Source organism: Ictalurus furcatus, chromosome 2 (assembly GCF_023375685.1).
Source record: "Ictalurus furcatus strain D&B chromosome 2, Billie_1.0, whole genome shotgun sequence".
NCBI lineage: Eukaryota > Metazoa > Chordata > Actinopteri > Siluriformes > Ictaluridae > Ictalurus > Ictalurus furcatus.
The window spans coordinates 11,015,730-11,043,229 of NC_071256.1; the positions used below are offsets into that span (position 1 = coordinate 11,015,730).

General features: G+C 42.7%; 1 protein-coding gene across 3 annotated transcripts in view; it reads left to right on the forward strand.

Moving 5' to 3' along the window:
• The window catches only part of stxbp5a (syntaxin binding protein 5a (tomosyn)), a 74,760-nt gene that overhangs the window by 17,697 nt on the left and 29,563 nt on the right, over positions 1 to 27,500 (forward strand). For all 3 annotated transcript variants that reach the window (XM_053647522.1, XM_053647513.1, XM_053647530.1), the window contains exons 3-6: positions 11,542 to 11,623; positions 13,921 to 14,021; positions 18,830 to 18,964; positions 27,203 to 27,266. In XM_053647522.1, the coding sequence (XP_053503497.1) occupies positions 11,542 to 11,623; positions 13,921 to 14,021; positions 18,830 to 18,964; positions 27,203 to 27,266 (382 nt within the window). The remainder of the gene's footprint in view (positions 1 to 11,541; positions 11,624 to 13,920; positions 14,022 to 18,829; positions 18,965 to 27,202; positions 27,267 to 27,500) is intronic.

Genomic DNA, 27,500 nt, shown 5'->3' on the forward strand with positions numbered 1-27,500 from the left:
TGCAGAGTCATGCATTTCTAATGCATTGTTGCAGACAGTAGTATGTGTCTAGAGCTGCCCCTCCGTTTCCTCCCCTCTTCATCCATCTTATTGTCTTTTTTGTGATTATGTATTTCTTTTATGTAACTCGGAACATAAACACACATAAACCTCACATACAGACACACTTTACTTGAGTGCATATATGAGGAACAACCCCAGTGATGAGATGAGATGTGATATAAAGATGTCCTTGTGTCTCACTCCGTCTCACACTCTCGCCCCTGTGAGTATAGTAAATGGCTGTGTTTTGTCTCTCCAATCAAACTGTCACACAACGCTTTATGGGCTGGGACCAGAGAGAGAGAGAGAGAATGAGGGAAAAGGAGAACACGACTAAGGGATTTAGGGACTACGCTGCTGAGCGTTCTCCCACTCCCACTCTTCTCCTACTAGGTGTTGGCTGATGTTCATAGCACATGCGTCATCATTGCATAAAGCACAAACACATCCACACACATATAGAATTGTGATAGAATAGCCCTGTTTATCAAGCTGGCACATTTCAAAAAGAGATAATTGACCAATATAGTGCCATATAGTGTACTGCATACCTGAATACTTTAGAGCACATTCCTGATCCAGACCTAGCCTGACGTCTGTAAAGGAAAGGTTTCTAGCATAAACAGGAGAAATACAGTCTTCCATTTAATTTACCGTAGCAAGCTTTAATTTCAACAGTGATTAGCATATTTGCTTTAAATATTGAACTCATGTCTGAGCACAGTGTCCCACTTTTCCAAGACAGCATCAGTGAGGACTCTCTCTATATTTTGGCCTGTGACTCCGCTGATAAATAGCATTTCATAATTCTCATAGAGATGAATCAAAAGTACTTCTGCTTCTGAGAATTTCTTCTCTCTTTTTTTTTTGCCCTTTAATAGTCATTTTGTGGTTTCTGCTTCGTGATCTTTGCCTTTTATGGTGTTCTGTGGGCGTCACTACGTGCAAATCAGCTGTGATTTATGACTGACTGCCATATGCACGTGAATACTTTTGTAAATTCGCAGGGAAATGGTTTGACTTGCGCCAGCGGTCACCAACCCTCTTAACTGAGATCTACCTTCCTGCAGGTTTCATCTCCAACCAAAACACCTGTTTTAGCTGATCAAAAACTTCTTAACGAAATGATTAGCTGGTCAGATGGGCACGGTTATTGTTGGAGCTAAAGCCTCCAGGAAGATTGATTAGTTGTGTACTTGCTCTTTGGTTCAAGATATACCGAATTTCAGAATTCCTGGATGTTGGATTATCCTCCATGCGTACTTGTTTACAGTTAAAAGGGGAAAGCCACACAGCACAAATAATAGAGGCTCCAACCATTTTGCTATCATTGTGCACAAATTATGAATCACATTTCTCTACTGGTTTGTTGGTGGTGTGCTTTTGTTCGGATCTCTGTATTTCCCACTAATTCGTCTTATAGTGTTTGTGATAAAATGATGTTCCGTGATCAGTTAAGATGCCAGTTCTTTAGAAGGGGGCCTCAATTAGTGGATGTACTGAGCAGTGTTCAGTATGTCACGTCTGGATTGGAGAAGGATCACCTCAAGAATTTGAGGACAACCAGACTGGAAGTGCGTTGATCCTAACCAGCGCCATATCTACCTGGTTTCCCACTGATGTTAAGCAGGGTTGGATAGTACCTGGATGGGAGACCTCCTGGGGAAAACTAAGATTGCTGCTGGAAGAGGTATTAGTGAGGCCTGCAGGGGGTGCTCACCCTGTGGTCAGAGTGTGTCGTCATGCCCCAGTATAGTGACAGGGACACTGTACTGTAGAAACAGCACTGTCTTTCAGATGAGACATTAAACCGAGGTCCTTACTCTCTGTGATCGTTAAAAATCCAGGACACTTATCATGAAAGAGTAGGGGAATAACCCAGGTGTCCTGGTGAAATTCCCCCGTTGGCCCTTCTCTATCTTGGTCCCCTAATAATCCCCATCTCTGAATTGGCTACATCACTCTCTCCTCTCCACTAATAGCTGGTGTGTGATGGGCGTTATGGTGTACTACGGCTGCCGTCACATCATCCAGGTGGATGCTACACACTAGTGGTGGTTGAGGAGATCCCCCCCATACTATGTAAAGCGCTTTATAAATTTAACTAACTAACTAACCCTCTGCAACACCAACAGACCTAACTGGGCCTCATGCTAACAATTGTGGTATCAACTGTGGAATCCTGTAGAAGTTAGTGGAGAAAAGAACACTAGGTTATGCATTGAGATTCATACTTGTTTTCTATTCCGGCTCGCTGAGACTTATTCTTCTGTGGAGCTGGCGTGGGTGGGGACTCAGAAGTAGGGATGATGGGGCTTTTGCAAATGCAGACGTGGTCCTCTGCCAGCTGCATTGCATCCACCAGAGAGTCAGACTGATGGCGCTGGACCCACTCTGCTGTGCCTGCAAGAAGTGAGGCGATGACCTGTTCCAGCGCCACCTGTTCAGCTTCTCCGGCTTCTTGGAGATGGACCTCAGCCACGCCGGCAAGAGTCGAGGAGCCTCGATGAACGATGGCAAGGGGCCTATTCTCCTTCTCAATATTCAGCCTCCAGTAGCGATGCCCTTTACTGGTCGAGCCATCCCGCTCCAGCTTGCCTGTCTTTACTGTGCTTGGATGTAACACTATAGTGACTTGCACTTGCATTTCCATATCTTCTAGGGGAAAGATATAGTCTTTGGAGATGGCAGAGCCTTCATACGTATATGCAAATGCTCGATTACATGTGATACTGCTCATGTCAGCCTGTAGGCACGTCCTGTCCTGTGCACAAAATTGTATTAGCCATTTTTAGACCTTCATTTGAACCACTCCGTATCACATGGCATCATATCATGCATGCACATGTGGAGCGGAACATTCGAGAGAGCCATCGCAACTGCTCTGCCGGCCTCAGGAAGAACGTGGCATGGCACTCACGGCTGATACGCACCTCACGGAGAGCCACAGAGATGAATAGAGACAGAGGGAATGACAGGTACAGGGGTAAGAGAATGAGGAAGGAATGTATAGGGAAGTGAGCGTGTGAGGTTCTGCATAGAAAAAGTAGGGTTTTTTTTTTTTGGGGGGGGGGGGACCGCTTTTGGGGTTAGAAAAGAAAAACCAACCCTGCGTGATGTGTGTATTAATGAGGAGTGTCGTGCTGTGTTTCTCCTGAGGCCAGCAGCGTGGTAGTGATTGCTCTCTCATATGTTTCGCTCTATATTTGCATGTATGATAAGGTTAGGAGGAGTTTAGATAAAGGTCAGAAAATGGGTATTCTCACAGTACCTGCATACACACTGCCATGAGTGGTATGTTCTTTAATACAAACGTGTGTTTGTGCGTTTGTTGTATTTAATCGTCCAACCACTGAGTTTATTTTTTGTTTTTTACCTTGGTACTTTTGACCTAGAAGCCTTTCTCTTCCGCGCTTCACACTAGCTTTTGAATGATCATCATTTCAGGGAACATTCTCAGCAGAGCGGCATTTATTAAAGTGCCCACACATCGTCTTTCACCTGTATTGACTAGTGATGTTCGTTCCTACTCGGTTTAGTCATCCGATTTGTCGATACTACCCAGTGTTTTGATTCATCCGAATATTGCAAAGACCGCATTTACAATAACCTGCAGGATTGTCGAATGTTTTCTTGTGTTTTCTCATAACGTTATAAAATGGGATTACAATGCAGATCATAGACGCACGCAGAGTAGCGCGTTTAAAAATCGGCTGGTAATAACACCTATGGGTTTCGCTCTGTTGTTCTTGAGCTACTTGCACCTAACACCATTCGATGCTAATCCTCAAACTAGCAGGTGCACACACAGCGTCAGAAGTGAGCTGTGATTGGAAAACCGTAGACAGGCTGGAATGATATTTATCATTTCAGCAGTGTGTGAAATGCTTAAAAAGGCTAAAAGCATCACAGAAAATGGGCGAGAAAAAACCCCACGTCTAAACCTCCACCTGCTTCCTAGTTTATACATTTCCATCTCTCCATCTGTTCAGCTTCCCCTCCAACCACCACCCCGGGTGTCTTCTCCCCTACTATTCACCAACTCCTACTCAGGACTCATCAGTGGGGGATGTACGTATGCGTGCGAGCAGTGTTGTTCACATACAATACAATACAGCTGGAGGATTAAAAGTGGTGTCCGCTAGACGGCACGTCAGAGCCAAATCATCCCTGTAACGTTTCTCGATTTCAAAGACTTTTTGATAAAACTTAAATTTGCTGCATGTGGGTGAGGGGGACGGGATGACATAAACACTGAGAACTGTAACTGGAGCCCCTTCACTTTGTCTTTTGATTAAAATGTAGCGTCCTACTTTAGCTTTAATTTCAGTAGCCACTCCCCCTATTTCTACCAGAAGGATGTAATGATGAGATTCGTATTTAAATCCGTTTCGATCCGATTTAGAGTGTTCCGTCTGATCTAAATGGGTCTCTTGCAAAAACTCTACCTGAACTTTATCTCTCTCTCTCTCTCTCTCTCTCTCTCTCTCTCTCTATTTATTTATTTATTTTTTATTTTGATAAAATTTTAGTTCTCTCAATAGGATTGTGGACTCCATTTATATGATGTGTTACTAATTTAAACACATACTGTAAGCCACCCATGTCTGAAGTAATGCTTATTCCATTTGCCCTGTAATAGAACAACGGAACATCGAACAATGAAAAAACAAAAACATAGAGCGACTTCCACGAGATCCAGAAAACTGGTACTCAAAACAGACCTTTTGTTTTTTTTTGGGTAGGTTTAAATGCTACGTGAGACGTTAATGTTCGAACACTAACTGTAATGGGAAAACCGGTCAGTGTCGGCGCTTAATAACGATCTAGAGCGATTACATAAGCATGCGATTTGAGATTCAACTTGCACAAGCAAGTATAAATGTAAAGTTCTCATCCCTTTCACTGCACTAATAATTCCCCTAGTATATCTGTTAAAGGCCGCTTTAACCAAATCGGTTATACGGTTGTGTGTAAATGAGGATTATAAGATTTGTTTCCGCTTGCAAATTCATTCTGTTTGATTTGCGTGTGTTTCTCACACCACTAGTCAAGACGCCACCATAGAGAAAGAAGAAGAAAAAGAAAAAAATGAAAAGAACTGGGTTGTTTTTATTCTTGCAGCCACCCAGGGAGGAGAGAAGGATTATGGGTCATTTCCCTGCCCACACTTTTGACTTGCTGTCATGTTAGCAGAAAGAGGTCAGTAACCCAAAGTAGACACTTAATGCCGAATGTTTCTCTTTTTTTTCCTCTTTCTTTTTTTTTTCTTCTGAGCTTCTCGTCGTTCCCATTTTTTCCTCTCATAAATTTGGCTTCTTCATCCTTGTACTTGATTCTTATTGCGATTTTTTAAACAAATCTTTTCATTCTTTTCATTTTTTTCTATTGCTCATGCTACAGTTTCTTTTTCTCTCTCTCTCTCGCTCTCTGTCTCTCGCTCTCTCTCTCTCTCACTTTCTTTGTCTCTCGCTCTCTGTCTCTCGCTCTCTCTCTCTCCCTCTCTCTCTCGCTCTCTGTCTGTCTCTCTGTCTCTCTCTCCCTCTCTCTCTCACTCTCTGTCTGTCTCTCCCTCTCTCTCTCTCTCTCCCTCTCTCTAGGGCTTCCTATTAACGGCCACCTTATCAGCACCCTGGCCCTGAGAATTGCTTTTAGTGTTGCTTTTAGTGTTGTATCGGTGTTTGTTTGAGGTCAGACCGGTAAGATATGGGATCGAGTCTGTGATTTGCAGTTGCAGTAGAAAGGCCGTTTCTGTAGATTTAGAATGTAGAAGTATAACTCGCTGCACTGAAAACACTTTTGTGTGTGTGCATTACACAGTTGTGTGCGCTGTGGAATATTATAGCAATAGTGGGTGTGTGGGGATTGTAACTGGTGTTGAAGTGAAGGGATGATCTCTTTTGGTGAAAGCCTTTCCGGATGAGCTCTGGCTAATAATGGGTATTCTCCGGCATTTGGAGAGTGTAAAATATTAACATGTCTAAATGTACTCACTACCTCGCAGTTAGCGATCCATTATTCATTAGATAGAGAACAATCCTGTTTGATTCGTTTATTATTACACTGAATTTCTCTCTCTCACACTCTCACGCTGTTTCTCTCCTCCTCCTCCTCCTCCTCCTCGAATCCATCCCTATGTCCTCTCTCTCTCTCTCTCTCTGTCCTCCCCCTCTCTCCGCATGTCTTCTGCATGTATAATCCACTTCCCACTTCACTTTACCCCGAGTTCAAAAACGAGTCTGCAGCTTATGAATATGTATTTCATAAGTACATGCTCTAGGAAAAACTGTGCTTAATCACAAGTATTTTCTCAGCGTCCACGCGAGTCCTCTTACAGGATGCAAGTGTGTATTTTCTGCTGATTTCTGAACTCTTTTTATCAGGATTTTACACGGGGTCCGTTCTGCATATAGCCTAGAACATCGTATTCGGTTCTCAGCCTTACGTAACTTTTATCCACTCCCATCGCTGGCGTTCGGCAATGTCACACGTATTCGACGTTTCTAAATCGTCCACGTTAAAAGTCAAGAATGAAATCGCTGGAACTTTAGTAGATCTTCAGCTTTAATAGATTATTTAGATGCTGTATTGGATGATATTAACGAGCTAATTCAGTTCCACGACTGAGCAACTCTGTAGGACATCCATTACTGTGTTTAAATGTTATGTGTTTAAATATTATTGATTTGCTATTCATAACTGCTTAGTGCTCCCTCACTTGTGCCTCTCCATATCACTTCCTGTGTCCATCCTGTCTCTCTCACTTTCTTGATTGCTTTCTCATTGATCGCTTTTTACTCTCTCTCTCTCTCTCTCTCTCTCTCCATCTCACTCTTACTCTCACTGTTACTCTCTCGCCCTTTCTCTCTCTCCTATAAACACACAGTGGATTTTATTTGAAGATTCTGTAATAATTCATTTTATATTTTACCTAGAATTTTTTAATGGTTGTAACAGATTTAGTTTATTACTATTATTATTATTATTATTACTATTATTATTATTATTTCTGAAGCACCTTAATGGTTTGCTTATACCTCATTCTTTCATGTGTAACAGGCTAAAGATTCTTCATTAGGTTTTTTTTTTTTTTTTTTTTTTTAAAGACTGGAAACTGGCCTGAAAGCACACCAGCAGGATTTGAAATCGCACGTCCAGGGAAAACCAGATTACAGAGGTTCGAGGTGACAGGAAAGCTACAATAATTCAAGTAACCACTCTTTACAAGCAAAAGCATCTCAGAATGCACAACATCAGATATAGGTTTTTATCCATCCTTCCCAAGATGAATTCTGACTCAGTCTTGTAATCCCTCCCACTGATAAGCGCCGCCTTAACGTGATGCTGCCACCACCATGCTTCGCGGTACGGATGGTGGTAAGCAGTTGAAGAGAAGTACTTGTTGTTTTGGCAGACGTAGCGCTTGGGGTTCATTCGTTCAGACCAGAGAATCTTTTTCCTCATGCTTTCAGAGTCCTTCAAGTAGCTTCGAGTATGTTTAGCCACTTTACTGTAAAGGTTTGATTTGACAGAATATTTCTAAGATGTTTGTCTTTCCTGTCTCTGAGGAGATTTTCTGAAGCTCTGTTTGACATTGGGTGGACATTGGGTTCTTGGTCACCTCTCTGACCAAAGCCTCTCAAGCCTAAGTACTGAGTTTGACCAGACAGCCAGCTTTAGGAAGAGTCCAGGTTCTTGCATTTCACTATGATGGTGCACTATTTAGAAACGCTTTCAACTCTCGATCTGTCTCGCCACAATTTGATTACGGGGGTCTATGTAGAGTTCCTTGAACTTCACGGCTTGGATTTTAGTCTCACTGTGAATTGTGGGTGCACAATAAAGTGTGCGAAAATAGATAGGTTTACAGTGTGAACCCACTGTATATCAAAACAGGTGCATGATTCTTCCTGCTCAGTCTCGAAAGCTGTGTGGTGAATGGCTTGGGCTAAATTTAGACAGTGTAGAGTCATTAATACTGTCCACTGCAGCCAGGCCTGGATTCACTCTAGGAACCCGTCACACCCAGCTCAGCAAGGGGGGATTTTTAATGGCACGAGGTTCAATGGTCTCGCCAGCCTGATGCCCGAACACAGGAGTTGCAACAATATCTCGCAGTATAAGCTGACATGAACAGCTAGAATTGTCAACAGGATCCACATTAGGATGTGGGTGGGTGAGAATGAGGTGTCAGTCTTAGAGCCAAAAGAAGCCGTGTATCAGCATGGTGTGGAACGATGATGCCGTGTATTTTTATAGATGATCCAAGTGCAGTTAAGACTCAAGATTTTTTTTTTTTCCAGAAAAAAAGTTTCACGCTGTCATTAAGCATAACTACAAAAAAATATGACTGTAGATTTGAGTGCAGTTTGAGGTGAAAGGTCCTGAGCTCTGGTTACTCAGTGTGTGTGTATGAGAGAGAGAGAGAGACCGAGAGAGACAAAGAGATGCCCTGTCTTGCCATGTATTGGCATTGCACCCAGGGTATAAACCAGCTTGGTTCCCAATGTTCCCAGGACAATCTCTGGATCCACAGATAAATGAAAAAAGCAACGATTGAGGACACTGTCTGGGTGGGGGTGGGTGGGGTATCCAATCCAATTGGTATTGGATTGGATTTTTATCTGATCTAAGTACGTAGTGTTGACTGTCACGGCACGGATATTGCGCGTGAACGTACAAATGTTGCCGTTGATGTTTTCCGTAACATGACAACAGAAATCCATTCGAGCGTTCAGAGAGTCGGTTGTAGTAGCGTGCTAATTATAAGCACAAAACCTTTCGTTTACTATACCTTTGAATTACTTCGCAGGTTTATGCGGTTTTTCCAAGTCATTTACGAGGATAGATCAAATAGAAATCACGTTCGAGGCAGGTTGACTTCACGCAGCCATGAGAATTTTCCAATAGACTTCCTGCCCTGCGAGCTTTGAAGCACCAGGCGGCTTACTGTCTGTATTTGCAGAATGCCAGGTTTGGGAGTGTGTGTGTGTGTGTGTGTGTGTGTGCGCGCGCGCATATGTGTGTGTGCTTTAGAGTTTACCCACGGTGAACGGCATTTATTAGAGCTACATTAACACGATATGCAGCTGTGGCTTAATTGTTTGGTCCCCTTATAAATCAAAGATGTCTCTAGAGAGTTTTATGGGCAGAGTGAATTAGATGACTTAATCATAACCAAGAGCATGTATGCAGTGCGTGTTTCTGCAGCGTGTGTGTGTGTGTGTACATGTGTATGTGTGTGGGAGAGAGTGAGAAAGTGCATACAGAAATACACACACACACACACGTAAGTATGAGAAATCATCGCGTCATAGCTCAGCTCAGCTTATTGTGCGTGCGTGCGTGTTGTGTGTGTGTGTGTGTGTGCATGCATGCATGGATTTTATCTTCTCTTCGACATTGTGATATATGACTGGATGTGTCTGGCATCAGACCAGAAAAAATCGCCGCTCTCGTCAGCCCTTCGGCGATTCTTTCTGACTCTTACTCATCTCTTCACTTATTTATTTATTTATTTATTTAGAACATGGTTTTTTTTTTTTTTTTTTTTTTAACCCTTGGGTTCCTAACATGTTTTCAATGCAGACGTGCACACATCCTGATTTCTGAAGCGTACTGCGGGAAAAATAGCGCTTATAATGCATTTGCTGCACGTTTTCCTCTCCCGTAATGGAGGTCAAGATCGTTCCACGCCATTTACAGCTGCTTGTAAAAACATAAGACGACTGTTTTTGTTTTCGTTATTTGTCTAAACCTGGTAGAGATTTTAATGCATTTTTTTATTCGCCTCCTTGGACACTTTAGCAGACAGCGTATTCGTGTAGCCCACCATTTCGAAAGCGGAGCCATCAAAACTAACTAAGTTGTGTATCTTTCCATAACAACAGGAGGAGATGTGGCCCAGCTCTTTATCTTTTCTCATCTTCGTTCCCCAGAACTCTTTCTTTACCTCTGGACAATCTGTCCATTGTTGGAATCTTAGCGGTTTTGACATGAAGAGGGTAATAAGGAGGTTTCATCTGTTATTTTCTCATGTGTATGCTAACACATTTCATTTGCATTTGAATTCAAAACAGCTTGGACTTTGACTTCGCCTTTGTCAAATAAATAAAATGTATTTCTGTATGGTTTCCTCTATGGATTTTCATCTGCTTTCATGAGCCGTCTCTTCGAGCATCACTCTGCAGTCTTGATCTTTCTGATGACTTGAAGACTATCAGGCAACCTCCAGTATGGGCATAAATGGGTCTTGGTAGGTGTGTGTGGGTGTTTGTGAGAAACCTCAGGATGTTTTCTCATCACTCCAGGCACCTTTCCACCTCTCTGGATGGAGTGAAGGTGCAGGCTTTCAGTCTTCTCCCACACAGGGGGAAAAAAAAGGCAGAGTTTTTCGGTTCTTTAATTCTTTCCCCCCGCACTGGTTCATTCACATGTAACCCTTCCACCCTTCTATCTTCACTTTGCACATTTCATTTCTCGCTCTTGCTCTCTCTCTCTCTCTCTCTCTCTCACACACTTTCTTTCTCTCTCTCTCTCTCTTTCTTTCTCTCTCTCTCTTCTCCCATCTCTCTCTGTCTCTCTCTTTCTCTCCTTCTCCTGTCTCTCTTTCTCTCTCTCTTTCTCTCCTCTCTCTCTCCCCTCTCTCTCTTTCTCTCGAACAGTAACTGTGTTGTACTTGTATACTTGTACATGCAGCAATAATATTAGGTCGAGTTCACCACGTTTCTGAGAAGATCTCACATGTCCAGTGTTGTCTTATTCATCCCTTGAACATTTCGGACAGCACAGAGTTTGTGACACGAATCTGTTTGGTTTGTTATTCTTTCCTGTAAGAAAAATGTTAATATTCATGTTTTTTTTTTTCCCCTTCAATATCACTGGGATTTTTTTTTTTTGTTATATTGCTCATATAAATGACCTAATGACTACATGCTGGCTAGCTAAATTGTAAGCATCAGTTATTAACTAATTTATACCCGGTTCCAGAAATCCTATGAATTTCCATTACATAACCATTACAAACTATCAGTGGTTAACCATTACATAGTAGGTATGTATTAAGGATGTATTCATACCTTAATGGTATCCACTAGACATAACATGCCAACAAATTACCAGTAGAGACCCACAGGGACCATTACAATTTCCATTAAAATCAATACAATCCCCATTATAACCATTAAAACCGTTACAAATTCGATGAGGGTTTCTATTGTTTGTTTGTTTGTTTTTCAGCAGGATTTCTATATGTTTTCTAGTTGCCTTGCATCGGTGTACTCATAAGTTCTGAATAATTCCATAGAAGTTCCATGTACAGTAAAAGCACCATCAGACTGGATCCTCTCTAGATGGGCGTTGGTGCAGAGGTTCCTAAGGAATGAGAAATGCTTGAAAATTCTTTCCACATCACATTAAAACAATACTGGATTATTCCAGTCCCTGTCCAGGGTTAATCACACTTTGACATGGTCAATTCCCTAACTCTCCCTGGTACAGATTCGGTCGCCCCGGCGTGGAATGTTACTGTCAGCATGAGAGCGGAGCAGCCGTCATCCAGCTACAATTCCTCATCAACGAAGTAAGTGCGTTTCTTCGGTGCCTTCCTCCTTCCCTCCCTCCCTCCCTCCCTCCCATTTGTCTCGCTCTCTTCTCCATGCCAAGCAGCCATGCCCTGAACCGTAATTTATTCCAAGTAGCTCAGCTGATCCATCCGCTCACTGCATTTGTTGTGAAGATCCCACTTGTACTCCTAAGTGCCCCTATGCAGGGAACTAACAGTACTTTGTTGCCTACAGGGACCTCTTACTTGTTCTTCTATGCCGTGTATTGCTGATTAGTAGCCCTATGATATAAATGACATACTTGTCAACATCTTTGCCATTCATTAGATATAATGTGGCTGGATACGTTATTTTCTGAAGGCTGGAATTAAACATGCACTACTCGCAGCAGTTCCTAAGAAGCCCAAGGAGCTGCAGCATGTTCCTTAAAAATAAGCAGAGCCCTCAAGTAGCTCAACCAGCAATGACACTATTTTTGTCAAAGCAGAGCTGGGCGCTATTTCTGGGCCCATCTTGTGCAAGAACACAGTATGAAGTATGGCACTGCTCCTCCCCACGCTACAGCAGTGTTCTAGCCAAGTTGGCTAAGCGCAGAACCATGTAGCCAAAAGGAAGAGGTTTCAAGAATGTCTCACAGCTCTAAGATGGCTCCACCGAATCCTGAAATTGTCGTCATGTTCGTGTGTGGTGAGTAGAGTAGAGTAAAAATCCACCAGCACAGCGGAGTTGGGAAGTAAAAGGTGCGGATCCGTCTGTTCATAATGGACACGCTTCTCTTCATGACTGATAGGAATATGCAAACTTCATATAGAATTAAAACTGACGAGAAGTGCCATATATTGACTGATAAATCACAACCCGAGCCTCATTGGTATGAATGCCAGTATCTAAGAATCCTTAGTTTGCCTTGTCCTCCATTCGCTGTTAAAATTGTTACTGCATCCAGCCACTAATGAGAGCGTCAAGCACGTTTTTGGCTTCAAAACTTTGTCCTGCATATACAGGTGGCGCTGTTGCCTATGCAAGGGAAACGCCTTCAGTCATGGAAGCGGGCTATGTTGTGAAACATGATATAATATATCCATCCATCCATCCATCCATCCATCCATCTTCTACCGCTTACTCCTTTTCAGGGTCGCGGGATGATATAATATAATTGTATAATATAATTTTTTTCCACTTGTATGGGCAAATTGTGCATGATAGTCCAAAATCAGGCGATCCTTAGACATGGGCGAATTATATTGAAACTCAATGCAAGATACTTTACGTGATAGATATTGATTTGTCATGCACAATATGACCAGGGACGTGAACTAACGAAGATCCGTGATGATATCCACTTGGGTTTACTGCAGTGACTAATCAGGATACTGAACAATCCTTAATTAGGCTAAAGCGAAAAGTTACAAAATGTTACTTTCGCAATTTTTAATGCATTTCCATGGCACGCATTGCATTCATGTCAAGAAACATTCTTCCTATGCATGCTGTGTGTGTGTGACTCAGTATACCAAGTAGAGCCTGTGAGAGAAGGCATAAGGTCTTCCATTGCTGCTTTATATACACGTACATTACACATATAGCCTGTGAATCATCTCCTGGGAGAGGACAGCTTGGTCTGCTGTAAATTCAGGTCCTGTTACCATCCAAAAGACTTTCTGTAGAAAAATGTAGACGTATTTTTCCTACTTTTTCCTCAGTCTTGTCCACAGTTAACAGCGGTGCGCATTTCTGCCTTGCTATATATTTACTGATAAAGTACCGTATATAGTTTTAGATGTTTCTGGAAATATCTAATAACTCCAAAACGAAATTCATTCTGATAAAATAGTATGGTGTCGGATGGTTGTTGTTGTCAGCTGTAGCCTTGGCTTGGGGAGGGTTTTTTTGTTGTTGTTTTTTTTTTTAAAATCCAGTCACATTAGACAGAAGTTTTCCCAGAAAGTTCCACGGAGCATCTGGTTCAGGAGTTCCTTTTTCATGCATTTGACCGTATTCTGATGTTTGATGTGTGTGTTTTATTCTGCTTGGTTGGTGCATCTCGAAGGCTTGCATCTTCATCCCGCATCTCTCTCTCTCATCTCGTCCCGCATGCCTACGCTCGTTTTCTCCTCCATGTCTGGCTTTCGCACTCTAATTTTTCACTCTCTCACACACACTACCACCCCCTACGACTACTTTTAGGATCTTGGAAACCAACAGGAGTCCATTATTGTGAGCAGGCTACTTATGTTACCGGAGGACCTCGGAGTCATCTGATGTTTCGTGGTGTCCGTCGTTTCATTCAGTCTCTCTTTTTTTTGCTCCACAGGGGGCGTTAGTGAGCGCTTTAGCTGACGACAGCATTCACTTATGGAACCTGCGTCAGAAGAGACCAGCCGTGCTACACTCCCTTAAGTTCAACAGGGAGAGGTGAGTTGAGCCGCTCGTGCCTTCTGGTCACTTTAGAAACAGATGGTACGCTACTTAATAAGTATGAGCATGAAGCAAAATCCAATTCCTGAAGCGAATTTTTTTATTTTGTTTATCTTCGCGTTCTCTTCTATTTGAGCGAATTGTCGCTGTTGTTGTTGACAGACAAATTCTCTTTGTGCTCGACCTGACTGCTTGTCATAAACAATGCGAGTAGCCTAAGGGCAAACTGTAGCTTAGTATGCTCTACTGCACAGTTTTATATACACACACACACACACACATTACAAAAACATCTGCCTTTGTATGCACTCAGTCATATTTCTTCTACTTATATTCCGTTCACAATTCAGAGGGCTTTTCCAGTCCTGAAGAGCCAAACGCCAGCTCAGAGACACCCGAGTTACCTCACTACTTCATTTACGGGTGTTCACGAACACTCGTTCGCCACAGTAGGGATGTTTTACAACATGTTGTTGTTGGGTTTTTTTTTTTTGTAAGAACAAACCATCCCATTCGTCACCTTTCGCCAAGGATCTGAAATAAAGAGTTAAACGTCTCGGTCAATTCCGTGCAGTTGTTGATTTAATTCGAAACGAACTGACTCTTCAGTTCTCATCAGCGTCCCGTCTGCTGAAGAGACTGACAGCTTGCCAACAGCAGCTTTTAGGGGTGAACAAGTTTCTGCCATATCTCAACATCCATATGTGTGTGTGTACGTGTATGTGTGTGCCCTGTGTGTGACATTTGCCAAGTGTGTCTACTCAAGTTTTTTTTTTTCCTCGCCTGGGGAGATGGCGGGAGCAGTGGAGCGATGTGAGGATGAAAAGAGTACACAAGGTCTCTAAGGGAATATCAAGTCAGAACCATGTAATCATTAGTCCGTGTAGTCGCTGAGGGGCAGTTTTCTAAATGAAGCCTGGAGGATCGGTGTCTGATTCGGTCCAGGAACCGAACTACAATCCATGTCCTAAAAATAAGACGTGGACTGAAAACTTCGACCGTACCGTAGTTTGTTGCACCGTCAATCAAGTCATCATGAAGTGCTCATCCGTGACCTCTAGATGTTCCGCTTCTCTGACGGAACGTTTTCAGCGAATAAAAAAAGAGAAGAAAGATCGCACCTTCAGGCGCTCATCAACCGGTTTGAAGTGTGCCTCGGTACCGAGGGGAAAATCTAAAGGAAATGTTAGTTACTGCATTGACTCAAATGCGAAATAAAAACCCCAACTATTTAAGGAAAGCGTCATTTAATGGAATCATTTGATCTTTGATACAGGACATTTTTTCTTTGCATCTTTTCTATAGCCGGCTATAAGGTTTTACTCGCAGGACAGCTACTGTACAAACACGGTAGTGGCAGCCGAGAAACGCAAACAAAAGATACGGGATTGAAAAGGAGAGCGGTTTGTTGGATTGCGGCAACAGAGGAAATGTCTCGATAATGTCTCGTCGGAGTTATGTGACGACAGGACACGAAGTGACGCTGTATGAGAAAGAAATACAGGACTACGGTCTGTTCATCGAGTTTATTTACTGTTATGACGACGTGAAACGATTTCCGATCAAAGTGCACACGATATGGCAAAACCTCGTCATTGTCTCTAATCGCACGTCTAGGATCTTCATCGTATAATCCGGCGTGGAAGAACCGAAGGTATCGCACCGTCAGTTATCGAATTCTGCCAAGATTTTATTGAAATCTTCTCATACAGTGTGAAGAGTAATAATCTTGGAAAAAGGTAGCTGAAATTAAATATTAACATTAAACCCACTGACAGGTGAAGTGAAAGCACCTACAGTACAGTGGGCACATGAGCATCAGAACTGGACCATGGAGCAGTGGAAGAAGGTGGTGTGGTCTGATGAATCATGTCTGATGAATCACGTACATCTTGTGGATGACCGGGTGCATGTGCGTCGCTTACCTGGGGAAGAGGTGACACCAAGATGCACTATGGGATACAGGCAAGCTGGTGGAGGCAGTGTGATGCTCTCCGTAATGTTCTGCTGGGAAAACTTGCATCCTGGCATTCATGTGGAAGTTACTTTGCCACGTCCCACCTACATAAACATTGCTCCAGACCAAGTACATCACTTCATGCCAACGGTATTCCCTAATTCCAGTGGCATCTTTCAGCATGATAACGCTCCCTGCCACACTGCAAAAATTGTTCAGGAATGGTTTGGGGAACATCTCTGAGAGCTCATGGTGTTGACTTTGTGTTGTCCTCGAAATTCCCCAGATCTCGATCCGATCGAGCATCTGTTGGGATGCGCTGGACAAACGAGTCCGATCTACAGAGGCCCCACCTCACAACTTACAGGACTTCAAGGATCTGCTGCTAACGTCTCGGTACCAGATACCACAACACACCTTCAGAGGTCATGTGGAGTCCGTACCTCGACGGGTCAGAGCTGTTCTGGAGGTGCAAGGGGGACCTACGCAGTATCAGGCAGGTGGTTTTAATGTTCATTCAAATCTGTTCGCTGTAATATCACAAGCCGCTCACAAACCTCCTGAATTGATCCGACTAGGATGGAAAAAATTTTTTATGTGATTAATCCCCACATGGATGCACAATAAGTGTCTATGAATTTAATCAGGGTATGGTTTGTCTACAAGCTTTAACATTCAATGTTTTAACCTCCTGACTGCCCCAAAAGTCCAATGCTTGCTTGCTTCCTGTTGTAGCGACATGCTTTCTTCTGTTCTCCGGTATACACTTCTATTCTTCTATTCACCGAGACCCCTGCTGCCTGGAATCGAGCTTTCTGGGGGGTTTTTTTCTCTGAGACAAATCCTCCATCTTATCATCCTTTAAGGGGCTACAATGAAACCCAGCAGATTTTAAGTGGAGTCTAGCTGACAAGTAATACTTCACAATGCCAGAGATTAGTCTTTTTTTTTTTTTTTCGACTTTTAAGCTTCCGGCTGTTGGAGATACGAGTGTGTGTGTGTGTGTGTGTGTGTGTGTGTGTGCGTGCGCGCATCTCTGCAGGTCAGAAGCTCTGTAAAGAGCAAGCCAAATGTCAGGAGTGCAGGGAACCCAGAAGCCATGCTAATACACTCCTTTAGCTCAACATCACACTGCGGCAGCACAAACACCTGCGCCACTTCAACAAGCCTGGTGTGTGTGTGTGCGCGCACGCCGGATGCGTGTGAGGGTCTAGAGATGATTTTCCACTGAGATCATGTTTGCCTGAGCGTGCAGGAATAAAGGAATAAAAGAAGGCAATAGGCATCTTTTTTTTGTTGTTGTTGTTGTTCGTTGCTGAACGTTCGCAGTTGAGCAGTGAAAGAGAAATCTTGCCTAGTCATGCCGGAGTCGACGCCCACGACGTGACCTTGCAGCAATGTCAACTGCCAAGTCGAGCTGTGTGTCTGTCCCACCGCTCCACCATTCTGATGCAACCTCTAATGAAAAAAAGCAGCAAAATAAACACCTCAAACTAAGACATCAGACTTCGAGACTTATGACGTAGTGATTCTTATGGCACCTTTATGACACCTTCAAAGCTAACAAGACAGAAGAATCGATCAGTTCTTTGTTCTAGGGGAGTCACGTTAGCCGTGATCCAACAGAACGCTAACTTTACTGCTGTCAAATGAAGTGGCACTATTGATCCCATATCCTCTTGCAAAATGGGTCCAGACGGAATCGTGTCATTATGTAGACCGAAGCGGCCTGTCTTTTTATTTATTTAATTTATTTATATATTTTTTTATTATCCCTTATGAAAGGCTGTTGCTTTTTGTGTCCTCATGGGAAATTTAGCTCTTGACTACAGCACTTCATCAAAGGGGGGAACGCTCACTTACATGACGAAGATCTGCGCCACCTCTCAGAGGATCTCCTGTTTCTTCATCAACCACCCCCCCCCCCTCTCTCTCTCTCTCTCTCTCGCTCTCTCTCCCACTCTCCTTATCAGAGAAATAGCATGCGGGAGTTTCTAACAGTCCAGCTTGTAGGTTGTTTTGTGAAATGTTGCGCTTGCTGTGTGTGTGTGTGTGTGTGTGAGAGAGAGAGAGAGAGAGAGAGAAAGAGAAAGAGAAAGTCTGACAGATATAAGAAAGTGTGTTGAGTGTGATGCATGGTGTGTCTCTCAACTCACTCGTCCATGAATTTATGCATGATTCTGCAGAGGACTGGTGTGTGTAAATAAATAAATAAACTACGCATTCATATCCATTCATATCCTAAAATGTTCACCATCTTTGTAAACAGTCGCACGGCAGCACAGCAGCTCTGTTTGAAAATGTCACGTAGTGTATCTAACGAGTCCCTGCTGTAATCCGAATTTACTTTTAGACGACGCAGAAGAGCTCGACGATGGAGGAAGTATGGTAGCTTTCTGTTCGCTAGTGCTAGCTAGCAAGCTAGCTCGTATTCGTTTGCTTATCGATTGCTTATTGCTTATTTGCTTATTGGGTGCAGTGGTGGCTTGGCGGTTAAGACTCTGGGTTACTGAATGGAAGGTCGGGGGGTCTTGCCCTTGAGCAAGGCCCTTAAACCTCTCTGCTCCAGGGGCACTGTATCATGGCTGACCCTGCACTCTGATCCCAACTTCCTGACATGCTGGGATACGTGAAGAAAAGATTTTCACTGTGCATATGTATAGGTGATTAATAAAGACTCATTATCATTATCATTTTATTCAGGATAAACCCAAGGCCATGTGCTATTCAGTAAAAATGTCTCGTCTTCTTACATACATGAGCGTGTGAGTCATATGGTGTATTCGTGAATGTAGAATGTTTTGTGGTGATTCTCGTTTTCTTTCTTTTTTTTTTTTGTTTTTTTCAGGATAACGTTCTGTCACCTGCCTTTCCAGAGTAAGTGGTTGTACATCGGCACAGAACGAGGAAACATCCACATTGTAAACGTGGAGTCCTTCACCCTCTCAGGATACACCATCATGTGGAACAAAGCCATTGAACTGTGAGTGATACTAATAATAACAATTTACACTGATCATCCTGTTCAAAAGTTTACATCCCCCTGGCTCCTAATGTATCGTGTTACGTTCTTGAGCATCGGTGAATGTTTGCACCTTTTGTAATAGTTGTGTACGAGTCCCTCAGTTGTCCTCAGTGTGAAAAGATGGATCTCAACATCATATAGTCGCTGTTGGAAAAGGGTCAAATATGCAGAAGATGCTGGAAAAGTAAAGAATGTGCAGGACCTGGAGGATTTTTCTGAAGAACAGTGGGCAGTTTAACTGCTCGGGACAAACAAGGGACTCATGAACAACTTTTGAACGGGTCATTTTTATAAATTCAGCTATAATCGTGTCTTGTGGACTATATGTAAACATCTGTTATGTGAAATCGTTTCTTCAGGACAGAACTAAATAAACAACAATATGGGATTTTTTATGATCCCTCTTATTTTGTTAACATTATTAAGATTTAGCAGATTCTGCATGGGGTGTGCAAACTTTTGGGCACAATTGCACATTTATCCAGAACAGGGGTCGGACCCAGCGATGTTCCGCCAGATCGAACCGAGTACTCGACTCGTACCAGAGCAGTTCAGACGTTCAGCAAACGTTCTAGTTTTCTCTGGTACAGTTTCTTCAGTCGCATGCATTTAGTTATTATCAGTGATTTATTTAGATGAAAGCAGCTTGTTGAGCCAAAGAGAGCTAAAGAGATCGGAAAGGGACGTCTTTAACACTGTTTAAAGAAGAATGGACATTGTACATGGAGTGTATTCTTTTTATACGAACCCCACCCCTATACATTCAAAACCGCTGTGTCTCAGAGTAAAACCAGCTGACTTTGTTAATTAATCATAGTGCAGGTGCAATACAAAATAACAAAATGTCAACAAAAAGAGATTAACGCAACCTGGTTGGAAAAAAGACCTGTAGCCTTGCGCTTGCTTAGCCAGCATTATAATCTGATGGAAGAATCGATGGAGGACTTTGTTAAGGAATCCAATTGACATTAGCTAAAATGCTATCCGCTTATTTTTATGGATTAGCGTTAAAAGACAGGGAGCGCTGTTTGGATAGACTAACACATCTGAATGGTGTAACTCTAGAAGATCCTTCTGAGTGTTTTGATGCTTGCAGCGTTGTTGTTTGTGGGCACGATCAGTTCGACAGTATCACGCCAATAAGAGTGCGGTTAAACCGATTATCAGTACGGCTGTGATTCACCACATGCACGAGGCCATAGGTGCTCCGAGCCTACACGCGCTGACACGTCCCAGTGCTGTTATAGGAAATATCAGCACTCTCGGAACGCCGCTCAACTTAGTGGACCGGAACTAACTGTTATACGTGATGCAATATTGTATGATTATAACATCAAGGACATCGGCATGATGCTGAAAGCCGAGGTGCTGCCCAAACGAGGAACGAGAGTAGAAACCATAGCTTTATAAAGGCGAAATCTTCAGCAAGAGTAACAGCAGCATTCTGACTGTCCACTGAATGTCTTTGTTCCATGAATGTTCGAAATGAATTGACGTTATTTAGTGGATTTACCAGTTGCGACAGCTACTAACGTCAGATATGACCCGCAGCTGCTCTCGTGTTCAGTATTGAGCTCTACGTACAGTACGATTGGGAACAGCCGAGAGCTCTTGTGGGTATGTGGTAAAAACTGAGGCGTTTATGGACACTTTTCGGTTTTTGTCACTTGTCAACTTGCTCTCAAAAATGACTAGTTTCTGATGCCGCTGTGTTTTTTTTGCAACCAGGAGAAGCACTTGACATCAGAGCGATGTGTCTCACTCAGGGTCTATATCCAATAATGAATGTTTAATCATGGTAAATGGTCTGCATTTATATAGTGCTTTTTTTTTTTTTTTTTTTTTAACCCTAGCGGTTCTACAAAGCACTTTACACTGGTTCTCATAATCCCATTCACACACACACACTCACACACCAATGGTAGCAGAGCTGCCATGCAAGGCGCTAGCTTATCGGGAGCAACTTGGGGTTCAATGTCTTGCCCAAGGACACTTGAGTCACGTGGTCCTGGAATCGAACCGCCAACCCTAGTGGACGTCCCGCTCTACCACCTGAACCACAGCCGCCCATGTTAGTTGCTTATCCAGACTGTTATAATCAAGGAATGTTAAGTAGCCTACAGTATTCAGACCTCGATGGTGCATTGTCACTAAGGCAACGATAATGCTAAAACAACGATAAAACGCTTTTCCCACCAATAGTTCAACAAAATATTGTTTTGTTCACTTTGCCAATCTGACGTTTGAGTAGTCGATCACGTCACCATGGCAGTCTTAGCAAACCAGCCTTTATATGTGACTGATACGCTGGTAAAATAAATAAATAAATAAATCGTGGAAGTCATTTGTATGAAGTCAGCACCAACATATTCCTTGTTGTAATATAAAGCCTATTGTGTTCTAATTAAAGCGATTAAACTCAAGTATAGCTGAAATATTCTCTAGAACATCTGTTTTACGACTGCTGACACAGCCCTACGATTATCAGTACGTTGTACAACAGTCATGATCGCTCTTCATGTTGCGTTGTATTATCTGTCACATAGAAGATGTAAGCCACCGAGACTGGCAACCATGAACAGTGCCATGCTGTCTCCAGGTTTTGCTGTTGGTAGTAAAGCGACTGTCTAAATCGCATCTGGAAAAGGGCCGGTGTCGGTGCAGGTTTTCATTCCAACCAAGCAGAAGCCACACCTGAGTCTATTGAAAGCCAAGATAAACTGATTAAACAGGTGGAATCAGGTGTGGCTCCTGCTTGGTTGGAATGAAAACCTGCACCCACACCCGCCCTTTCCGGATAAGATCGGATGCCCCTGGTCTAAAGGGAATGTCAGGCAAGGTTTTTGTCTGTTTTAGCGATCATACACACCTTTTTCTTACTATCCTTTGTGAGGACGTTCTGTTAATGCATTACACCTAAATCAAACACTAAACTAAAAAAAACTTTAAAAAAAACAGACCCCCACAAGGTCAATCAAGACTATTTAATCACGTTTTCTCTCTGGACTAAGCTTCAGGCTTTCTGCTGCTGGAGGTAGAAAATGTTTTCTGGTTTATAGACTAATTCATAGAATGCATTAGGCCTGATATGAACCTCCAAATGAGGATGACTTCATTGCCCTGTCCTGGGATTTGGCACCACTAATCACTAGCTTTACAGCCTTTTTGCCTCTACTCTGCATTTCTCCTTTTTCTCTTTCTCTTTCTGCCCTTCTCAGACTCTAAAAGACACATTAACAGCGCCCCCGTATAGATAACATTACTTTTTATACCTGCTCGTTATAACAGTAATAGACTGTTACATGTTATCGATGACCACTCCTACCATTCCACCGCCGATGCTCGACTAGGCCCTCGCTGAAACCTCTCAGCCTTTCATTATGGTACTTTCTTTATGCTTCATTTACTTGTGCCTGATAATTACTGCGCATATGTTTTGTTTTGTGTTTCTGTTCGTATCAGTGATGTTGCTACCAGGCTAAATCGCACCCCCAGTATGATCTTTGGCTGTGTTTTGAATACGCCGATTAGCGTCCACTGATAACCTACCTGTTTGCGCGCCAAACCTTATGCAATCATGCAGGGCTGAGATCATGCCAGTGATCCAGAGCTACCATATTCTCACCATACCCAAAGTATGGTACATTAAGAATCTCATGAGAATAAATCTGTAAACGTTAGCATGGAGAAAGGATCGTTGTGTCAGAGGAATCAGTGGTGTCTCATGTGGATATCGCTCTCATGCTACTCATGCTACAAAAAAAAAAAAACAATGACAGATGACAGTCCGTGTTGGCATACTGGCATAGTGTTATCACAGCGACACACAGGGTGTTGTGGCATTTTGCCAGAGTGATAGAAGGTGTATCATGGCATAGGGCCACAGCTTAAACTGGGGAATGAACAGGATGGTTCTGGCATGAATCTCAATATTGTGTTGACACTGTGTTGATCCTTGCAGGCCTGTGTTCTCCTCTTCAATGCTGACGGTCATGCTCTCCTCTACAGCTCGGTAATGAGAGGGTGTGCAATGCGCTTTGGTCTTAACCCCTTATCTCTACGGTATTGACACTTAACATGAACATCCTTCTCAGAAATAAAATGAGCAGATCGCCTTGATGTATGGAGAGCTGTTTAGAGCAGTGCTTCTCAACCGGGGTCCCCCTAGTGGTCTGTGGCGTAATTGCAGGGGTTCCGTGGGAAAGTTTGTAATATATATATATATATATATATATATATATATATATATATATATATATATAATTCAAATATATCATACGCACATCAAATGTAAAATTCACATGCATTCAGAAATATCACGCTAGCTGAGCTGTTCATTGACGGATTTTATTTTAAATTTATTTACAAATGAAATGATTATTTGCAAAAACCTTTGACTGGTAGAAAAGTTCAAGTGTCGCATTGACGGATAAAATAAACAAAAGATAATTCAGAGAGTCAAATTAAATGTCACACCGATGATAAAATGTAAAACAATAATAATAAAATCTTGAAATGTTTTGATTCAATTTTAAATGTCCAATGTTATTATTATTATTATTATTATTATTATTATTATTATTATTAATGTTAACAATGAATAAAATAAAGTAACATATATAGAAATTACTGTTAAATATATAGCCTATAATTGTTGTAGAGTGAGGGGGTTCTTGTGGATTGTTCGGAATATGCTAGGGGTCCAGAGCTCACAAAAGGTTGAGAGCCACTGGTTTAGAGGATGAGAGAGAGAGAGCGAGAGAGAGATCTAAGACAGGAGGTGCAAACTGCAAGTGAGCAATGCGTTGGATTTTGTGGAAGCTTATTACAACTGCAAACCAAGTGAGAGTGAAAATGAGAGAGCTTCTGCATTCTGCCCATCTTGCTCTTGTTGCCATGGTGATCTTCTTTCTGAGATTGGTCACTCCTCCTAAAGTAGGGGTTTGGGAGACAGAGGGTACAGCTGCCGAAATTTAGGACGGATCCAAACCAGGAACACAGCGCAAACATCCACACCATTAATCTATCCCGTCTCACCGCCTCTGTCTTCCTCTCACATACACACACAGCTTATTTCTCTCGGTCCCACTGCATCTTGAACTTGTACACCAGGAGTTTGCTTAGTGGTTATATACTAATTTCCCCACAGGATCATGATCCCACCAGAATAAAACACACACACACACACACACACACACACACACACACACACACACACACACACACAGTCATCAGACGCTGTACTATGAAGTCGCCAGTAGAAGGCGTTCCTACTACTGGTTGCCATATTAACATTTATAAGTGGGTGGCGCAACTAGCATTCCACTTTGAAACATTCTGGAGGGAGAGCCGAACATAGCTGAACCTACGAGATGAACGAGAAGCGGTGTGTGCTCTTTGCCATCGCGGCATCTATGTGCGGTGAAAGTGCAAGCTCCGGGCTGTCTGGGTCCACGAAATAATTCCGTCTTGCAGGCAGTATGGTGGATCATGGACCACGTGCGCTCTACTGCCTTCACTCCCATTGGTTGTTGCTATTGAGGCGGCCGACCGACGGGAAGAGTGGGGAGAGCCGACCGACGGGAAGAGTGAGGCGAGTCGACCGACGGGACGAGTGTACGAGCCGACCGATGGGAAGAGCGAGGCGAGCCGGCCGACGGGAAGAGCGAGGCGAGCCGACTGACGGGACGAGTGTGGCGAGCCGACCGACGGGAAGACCGAGGTGAGCCAACCAACAGGACGAGTGTACGAGCCAACCGACGGGAAGAGTGAGGCGAGGGGACCGACTTGAAGAGTGAGGTGAGGGGACCGACTTGAAGAGTGAGGTGAGGGGACCGACGGGAAGAGTGAGGCGAGCCGACCGACGGGAAGAGTGACGCGAGCCGGCCGACGGGAAGAGTAAGACTGTATGTGTGAACATTTCTCTACACAATGCTGATCATGACTTTATGATGTTCTGTCATAGTGACCTTAAAGGAGAGGTCACACCAGAAATGCAGCTTAGACATTTACACAATCGTGCTTCTAAAAAATGGATTTATTTATTTTATTTTTTAACCACTTTTTGCTGTCTGCTTCATTTTTATTGTCTCATTGGCAGTTTTCATCAAGGGAAGTTGTGTTGTGGTTGTGTGTGTGTGTGTGTGTGTGTGTGGTGGGTATTCTGTGTCTAGTGGAAGTATGTACACAGATGCATCAGCGCTGTCTGACAGAAACGGCCTTGGTTTTTGCTGCGAGTCTGACGAATGCTACGTCAGCATGTCTTTAGTGCGTTTTGTTTTTTCCTTTTATTTTTAACCAAGGGTCCATTTTGAGGGTCCTGAAGAGTGTTAGAACTTTGCTGATGAACAAAAAGAACAAAAGATGACTTCCTTGTCCGTGTTTCTATGACCAGGAGGCTGAGAATGACATCATTGTTCTTTATTGCATTTCCTTTTTCGAATGATGTTAAGTCGGCAGTAAGTACAGTACGGAGTGTGTTGTTAATCACGGTAATCGACAGCTCTGTGGTGTGATGCTGTTTCCACCGTTCAAGTTCTCCAATAAAACAACATCCCGATGCGTTTTCTTTCCTAGTCATTCTTTCTTTCTTTCTTTTTTCCACTTTTAGATCAGAACGATTTTCTGCAAAGTCCTCTGAACACTTTCCCACGTCTAAAAACTGTCATAAAGTTACAACTTTATCTATGACTGTTACAAAGAGCTCACACTCCAGACTTCTTACCAAAATGAATGTCTTCTTTCTTATCCATATCAGCAAATACACACTTTTTTTTTTTAATCCAGTTATGTGAAGAGATTGCACAAATGCATTCATATAAACCTGTGAGTTTTCTATCGCAACTATGCAGTCTGACCTATGCGGTCAGCTTCTGACCAATCAGATCGGAGAATTCAACAGTGGTATAACTTAATTACACTCTTTCAACCAGCGGTGTACTTTTGCCACTTGTGAACAAAAGGAAAGCACTTTGCTGGTGTGCTGCACTGCTTCTGATATAAAACAAGCCCTAGATTAAGTAAATGCAGTTTATAAATGCTGGTTAAAAGGGTCGGCCGTTCTCTTACTCTTGCATTTTGCCCAGTAATTGTTCCGTGTCCACCAGTTAAAGTATCTACTCTGGAACAGTAGCTAAAATCAGCTCTGCTTTCTACTGTTGGAAAATAAATAAATTAAAAAAAAAGTGCAATGTTTCAAGGCCCTGGATTCCTGCAAGGTTGAGCTCTGAATTCAAACCTAACCGACGCAGGAAGAGATCTTGAGTTCCAAGGTTCACGAACTCACTAACGATAACGAGTAACACTAATAACGTCAAATCGGTCATTTGCAGGGCAGTGTTTCGACAATATGACACAAATAGCATGATCAGATCGGTGTTGCTTGACTTATTTCACTGCGCCAACTTACAGTGCGTACTAGTGTTTCAGCTTACTGAAAAAGTGAAGTCCCGGCAGTTTATTGCTAACTGGTTATCGCTTCCCCACGTTAGTTGCGTCTCAATCCACCGCACCGAGTTCCTCCCGAAAGTACGAAGAGATTGAAAAATGTCTCGTATCTGACAGACCTTTTTCCTCTCCAGCGCCGCCTGTCAATCAGTTCATCCCGATAAGACAAGCAGCCAGGGGGAAAAGAGAAATGGAGAAAAAAAAATAAGTTATCAGACTAAAGCTTTCGGACTTGTGCCCTTGACTGATTCGGTACGCCTGACTACGGCATGTACCTGCTGCGATTGCAAACAGCTACTGCCGCTAGAACAGAGGGAAGCGTGGGGGTGTGTGTCTCGTCATGCACGCTTTCACAAGGTCTTGTGTTACATAAAGAGAAAATAACGAGTGAGAAATTGATTTAAGTGTCACAGGAGGACATGAGGACAGTCCTGTGCAAACAAAGTGGCTATGTGTGTTTACCATGATGCTGATTAATGACTCCTCCTACCTCATTTTTTCCCTTCAAAGTGTTGTCCCTAACATGTATGCGTAATGTATTTCTTATCAATGATTAATTAGTTTAATCATTAAAACTTCGTAAATACACAACGATTAAAAAAAAATAATCCCATTATTGATTATTATAATTATAAATCATTATTATATTATATAGTGAATAGGTCACATGTGATGTAAATACAGCTTTCAAAGCTGTTTATTCAGGTTTTTGCAATACAGCTTTTTTTACTTTGCTCGTCTCTGTTTTAGGTCCTCCAAGGCCCACCCTGGTCCTGTCGTCCACATAAGTGATAACCCAATGGATGAAGGCAAGGTAAATGTATCTCTGAGGTTCCTTCTGCACTGATGCACAAAATGTCATAATGTCACCAGTACTAACCATTTCTTATGGAAAATAAACACATTACAACAAACCTGGGGTTTTTCCCCCCCCCACGTAGGAAATAATGGTGTTTCAGCTGTGATTCTGAAGAAAAAAAAAAAAAGAAAAATTTTAAAGGCAGCATGTTGTCATACTGAAAAGGCAAAAGTCCTTCATTAACCAGAC